Source organism: Saccostrea echinata, unplaced genomic scaffold (genome assembly GCF_033153115.1).
Source record: "Saccostrea echinata isolate AGI-Se365-2 ecotype Australia unplaced genomic scaffold, CSIRO_AGI_Sech_v1 ptg000009l, whole genome shotgun sequence".
Classification (NCBI taxonomy): Eukaryota; Metazoa; Mollusca; class Bivalvia; order Ostreida; family Ostreidae; genus Saccostrea; species Saccostrea echinata.
In genome coordinates, this window is record NW_026889758.1 from 19,069,037 (window position 1) to 19,075,833 (window position 6,797).

Consider the following 6,797-nt stretch of genomic DNA (forward strand, 5'->3'; position numbering starts at 1 on the left):
ATGCATCAAACATATTAGACATTAGACATAGGAGGAAATTGTCAGCTCAGTATCTTGAAAAACATTTATTTTACAGAAATCAAATTTGTTTCACGGATACATGTACCCTCTAAGAAGTACAAGTAAATTACCCCAATGATATTGAGGTGTGATTGAAACTAAGGAAATATGGAGATAACGAATAATATTCAAACTCAAGGTCCTTTTAGACAATACAAATCGGGAGCTGAGCAAACACGGGGCTCCAAAAACATCAGAGGTGGGATCAGGTGCCATGGAGGGGTGAACATCCTTTGCCGACCGGTCACAACCGCCTTGTACTCCTTGTCATGATCGAGAGAAACGGAAATATACGTAGACAATTCAGTGTGTAAATAATGACCTAACAATTAGCACGAAAAACGTCAGTCAGCATTTTGACTTAATGATAGGTTGTATTTGCTGACAAGGTCATTGTATCGACCATAAAACTTGTGAAATGATGACTTCAAACGAAACTGTGATATCCTTGTTTCATCAACTTGTTTGTCAATAGTTTGTCTTGATTTAGAAATTGTTCATACGTAGAGCATGCTCGAGCGTATCGAATCAAATTGGAGACAAAAACCCCATATGCAGGTGATAAGGGTATACTGCTACATAAGTAAGGGAAATTGACGATTGAAAAATTGAAAATTATCATAAAGCTTTGTTGTTAGATTGTTATGTTACCATGAAAGTCTTTTTCTAGTAAAATATCCAAATATTAAACAGATGTTTCAGAATCTATGGCATCTTTTATTTCAAGCTCACTGGGATATATAGAGTCGACATATAAATGGAGGTTACTATTGTTGATTGATAATTCGTCGTCGATGTATCTAAATGTCGAGTTGATGGCCACAGCAGTGTTTTCTTCTTCTCATGTAGACGTTTTTGAATAAGTTCTACTTCATATGAATACAAAAATAGGTCTGCTAACAAGGGGGCGCAATCGGAACCCAGGGAATTCCAGCAGATTGTTGAAAGCCTGATCTCCAAAAACTACATAGATATTGTCAATCAGAAACTCAAGCATCTTTCTAATATCAACTTGTATCGGAGTACTTGTGTATACAATCAGAATGCTTTTTAACAAAATAATTAAGCAGATGACCAATTACAAGGATAGTATATATATTTACGAGAGTTCCATTTTTATTGAAAAAACAGCGGTCTATAATGTCAAAAAGCCTGCACTTTATCGTGAGGAATGGTTGTATTAAGTGTTGAAAAAGTCGTACGTTTTGATAATGTTTAATAAGTATAATGTTTGCCCCTGACTAGTGGATTCACTAACAATACAGACATTCTTTTAAAGTTGTTCCCTTTTTAATATCGCCACACGGGAGGGGGGGGGGGCATATAATATATGTTTCTCAAACATTTCTTGTTTTTGACAGAATCATGTTTAAGCAAAGCTTTAACAGACTCATCGGAGCAGTTGTTGTGCTGGTGCGATCGCACTCCTTTAAAAAAACTCGAAAATATCATTTTTGAAACAACATATATTCATTATACACATGTTTAATTATAATAAGTGAAAAATGACTTCAAGAATGCACAGACTAGTACCCAACCAAATAGTACTCGTATAAAAAAAACTCTGGCTCAAAACAGGGGCTATACCCCTTCCGGACCCCCTTTTCAGAGCCTGACAGCGACAGACAGATTTCAGATGAAGCTGCGCTCTAAAATAAAATTAGAAAGTTTCTATCCACTCCTCCCTTTAAAAAATGTTTTTAAAAAGTGGATGAAATCAAAAATTGGTGACAAACACATCTTTCAGAAATGCATTCTAATTATTAAAGGGCATAGTTCACATTCATACAGAATTAACACGTGGTATATGCCATGTGCAACATGATTCCACAATTATGAAATTTCTTTAACTAGTTAGTGTGGCAACATGGCCGAAGCAATTTAAATGTTGCAGCCATGTACATGTATTAACAAACAATTAATAAGACAATGACAGGTACATGTAATGGCTACAGTAGAGATTCTGGGTTAGAATCATAAATTAATTTAAAAAAATTACAACATTAATAATTTTAATTAATTATCATGATTGGCAATAAACTGTTGCAGCGTAATATTTTCCTTATCTGTGTTCTGCTGTACTTATAGATAACATTCCGACCTGTTTTCTGTCCATATTAAGTTCAACAGCTGCCCTCTCTCATTACACAAGTTTAATAGGTTTTTCTACTGTTTTCCGAAATGAAAATATTTCTTCTCTTAGTCGTAATTGCTTACTCACAGGTAAGTCAGCTGATTTTTTCCTCTTTTTTTATATGCGTTGGATCTAAAATTATTTTATTTTGGTCAAAGATTATATCAACAAGAATATCCGAGCTACAACGATGACATATTACGCTATTACATTTCGTGTTGTTCTCAACAATCTGCGTCTTTGTCACACAAAGGTGTACCGAAATACACACATTTTACAACTAACTAGTAAAAAAGCTTAAATCGTTGCAGTATCCCGAATAGAAAAGTGCAAAATTTTCCATAAGTGTTTCTTTTACTCATTCCAAAGTTGTTTTTGCAGGCTTTTCTCTTTGACGACCTGTTCGGGTCTCAATGCAAGACAGACGCGGACTGCCGTTCTGGGTGCTGTGTGACAGACGTGTTCGGTGATAATACTTGCGTAGACAAGTATCTCCATTATTTACAGGAATGTCGTCTGGATGGAAACGAGCGCCACAGCTGTGGATGTGGAAACGGTAGTCAAACTTCATAATAAGACAGCTAAAATTTTTCAGACATGCATTTCTTCTGAGGTAATACTGGAAGCACAAGTATTTGCCAAGAAATTGTATATGAAATTGAAAACGTTCATCATTCAGAATTTGCAAAAAAGATTCAAAATGCTTACACAAAGGCGAGTGTAACAGAACATCTTTTCTTTGGCAGGTCTTTATTGTGAAACGTACGCAAACATTCACGGCGCGGCCGTAGAAACGCAACACCTTGGCGTCTCTGGCTATGGTTTGTGTGAGCACAAGACAACTATGACTACTACAGCATGATCGACGTGTAAATAAAACATCTGCAATAAGTCATATAGGGTTTCGTTTCTTTCAGATCTCAAAATGCTGAACATTAATATGGAACATCAAATTCTAATGCAAAGAAATATCTTTTAAGAGGCCCATAGGTTTCAATGCTCACTTTGAATCACACTAGCCCAGCTTTTCTTGAAAAGCTTCTTAAAAGTTTTTCCCTCTAAATTCCTTACATTGTTTGCAAATTCATGTGAATAATCATGTTCTCAAGAAAAAAAAATAAACAATGAAAACTTTAATCTCCTACTGTTGCCCACCCCATCCCTCAAGCCATCATTTGAACGAATTTGACTCTGCATTGAAATGAATCTGTACCAAAGCATGCTTGCATATCAAAATGATTATCATGACTCTGCTTCTTGAGATGTTCCCATGAGAAAAACAAAACAAAACAAAACAAAATCCATTATTGGAGTCTCATCCACGTATGGGGTAATCATGACTCTGCTATTCTTCATCAGATTTTAAAATTTACATATTTTCCTAGATAAAACTTTGATCCCTTATTGTGGTTCCACCCTACCCCTAGGATCCATGATTAGAACGAACTTGATTAAGCACTGCCTGGCAATGGTTGCATTAATACATGTATCACTAAACACTGCCCTTCTGTATAATTATGTACTTAATAGGGTGTTAAATACTTTTTAGTCCCCTACCGGTGAAACCGGAGGGGACTATAGGTTTCCTCTGAGTCTGTCCGTCCGTCTGTCTGTCAGTCTGTCCCACTTGGTTTTCCGCACTTTTTCCCTAAACGCTTGCAGATATTGAGCTGATTTTTGGTATGTGAGTGTATCTTGATGAGTTACAGATCAAGTTTGCATTTCGTTCCGCTTCATTGATTTTTGACGGAATTACGGCCTTTTCAATTTTTACGGGTTTTCCGCAATTTTCTTCTAAACGCTTGTAGATATTGAGCTGATTTTTGGTATGTGGCTTTACCTTGATTAGTTATAGATCAAGTTTGCATTTCGTCCCGCTTCATTAATTTTTGACGGAATTATGACATTTTCAATTCTTAACGGGATCCAGATTACACTTGCCGGTAGGGGACTAGTATTGCTAATGCAATACTCTCAGAATGCTTGTTAACTTTGCATGTCTTTTATTTGAACTTTGATTCCCTTAAGCTTATTGTGGCCCCATCTTATCCAAAGGGGCCAAGATTTGAACAAAGTTTTAACTGCATATTCTTGCATATTAATATCACTAATCAAGGCCCTGTTGTTCTTCAAATGATTTCTTGCTATATATTCCTAAGAAGAAATTTGATGCACTGTTGTGACCTCACCCTACCCCTGAGGGCAATGATTTAAACAATTCAAATATCACCACCTGAGAATGCTTGCTTATTAAGATCACTAATCATTACCCTGCTGTTCTTGAGAAGAATTTTAAACATTTTCCCTACACATTTCTATGTAAACCTTTGATCCCCAATTGTGGTCCCACCCTACCCCCAGGGACCACGAATTCAAATTTTTTTTACTCTGCTCTACCTGAGGATGCTTGCACATTAATATCACTATTCATGATCCTGTTGTTCTTGAGAATAAGAATTTTAAACATTTTTCTTTTATAAATATATCCATATGTAAAACTTTGATCCGTTTTGTTGAATCCACACTTTTTCAAAGTTATGTCCCTTGACCGCCATCTCTGGAGGAAAACCTTCAGAATCCTCACACTTTGTATTTTTCTGATTTGTAACTTTGTCATTTGACTGGAAAAAAATCTGTGCATGTTGTATATTGATTGCCAGGCCATGACGGGGCTACCCATACATTTAGTCCGAAATGTCTGACATTTTCCAGGCTTTTTTCACGATTTTGATATTTTACGTGCCAGGAAAACGTCAGAGCCGGCGCCGTTACGAAAAACTGGAAATTCGCCGCCTCCAACCACAGAGGCGGCATTCTCAGGTTGATTTTCGATACTTGCAAAGCGAATGAAAAGTCAAACTCACAATTTATCATTAGTACAATGTTTTTAGTACTCACCAACATCGTTTTTATGATTTGTTTATAAAATATAGAATCCGATGAAAACATTTTATCTGACTGTCGAGATTTGTTTTTATTTCGTGCATTTTAAAATCGTTCGAGTCAAGTCCTGCAATGATTAGTGGTGCTTTCTTTTCATCGATATTGGTGAGTACTAGAAGCATTGTGCTGTTGATAAATTGTGAAAATGGCATTTAATTCGGTTCCCAGGTATCGAAAATCAACTCCGATTGGAGAGACAAAATTTCCAGTTTTTGTAATGGCGCCGGTTCTGACGTTTTCCTGGCACGTAAAATATAAAAATAGTAAAAAAGCCAGGAAAACGTCAGATATTTCGGACTACCATACATTGAAAGAAAAAAAATTAACACAATGGATTGGATTTATCTGAGCATGCCAAAATGTTTAGTAGCATATAGAGAAATGTTTTTTTTTTCATTTTGACCTATTGGTTGCCACACAACTTTTGCAAAGTGTGGATTGTGGCCCCATCCTTTCCCCAAGGGCTACGAATTGAACAAACTTGAATCTGCTCTACCTGAAGATACATACATATTTTAATATCACTTACATGGCAGTGCTGTTCTTGAGAAGATTTTTAAATATTTTTCCTATATATTCCTGTTTAAAATTTTGATTCCCTATCGTGGCTCCACCATACCCCCAGGGGCCATGATAACACTGTGTCAGGATGCTTTTACATGGGTTTTATCTCTTTTGGCCAAGTGGTTCTCGAGGAAATTTTAAAATTATTCCACCTTATTTTCACTTTTTTAAAATTATCTCTCCTTTAAAGAGGGTGTAGTCCTTCATTTGAACACACTTGAATCTCTTAACCCACGGATAATTTGAGCCATGTTCGGCTGAAAATGGTCCCAGTATTCCACCGGAGATCAACATGTGAAAAGTTTATGAAGACAGGCAACAGACATTTTTTTTCACAGAAATTCAGTTCAGATGAGCAAAAATTATTCATTCAAAAACTTACAGGAAAATCCCTCCATCATTAATACCAAAATTGATCAAAAACTGTAGAAACTGCAATTTGAATTTCATTATTCACTGCTGGCAAGAAAAAAGGAGAGAAAAGCTGAGCAAAGGTTCCTTTGTTTAGATCAATAGAGATAAAAAAAAAGTTATATAATGATTTGTTTTCCCAAAATATACTTCAATAAAAATCCTTAAATGTATTCTTCACACATCATATTTCACTTGATTCAATTATTTGGTTTACTTGCATGATGTATAATCAGAAGACAGATACATCAAAGTACAACTTTATTTTCAATTCTGCATTATTTGACCTACTATGAATGATCAATTCACTTCAAAGAAATTCCATATACCAGGTATAAATTTTTATTTACTAGGATATGAACAAGAAAAATAATTGTAAAAGTCATTGCACATTAGATAGGATTTGAAGGAATAAATATGCATTAAAAATTACAATCAAATAACAATTTCATCACTTGTCCAGAAGTGATTAGATGAATTCTAACTAAATTAATTACATATATCACAGGTATGTAAATATACAAGAAATCACTGAGAAAAATACATAGTGAAAGGCCAGCCTTTCAGGACGGAATGTGTTAAACTTGTCTATAATAAATGTACATGTATTAAAAAGTATATTAGTAAAACAGAACAGCAAAATAGAAACATTCTACATTAAACAGATATACTAAAACTTGGAAAT

General features: G+C 35.2%; 1 protein-coding gene across 1 annotated transcript; it reads left to right on the plus strand.

The window, feature by feature from the left end:
* The first annotated feature begins 2,174 nt into the window (after positions 1-2,174).
* LOC133183418 (uncharacterized) lies at positions 2,175-3,075 on the plus strand. Its single transcript, XM_061318381.1, has 3 exons — positions 2,175-2,283; positions 2,576-2,750; positions 2,941-3,075. Exons 1-3 carry the CDS (start codon positions 2,242-2,244, stop codon positions 3,054-3,056), a joined length of 333 nt encoding a protein of 110 aa, XP_061174365.1. The 5' UTR covers positions 2,175-2,241; the 3' UTR covers positions 3,057-3,075.
* The last annotated feature ends 3,722 nt before the right edge of the window (positions 3,076-6,797 follow it).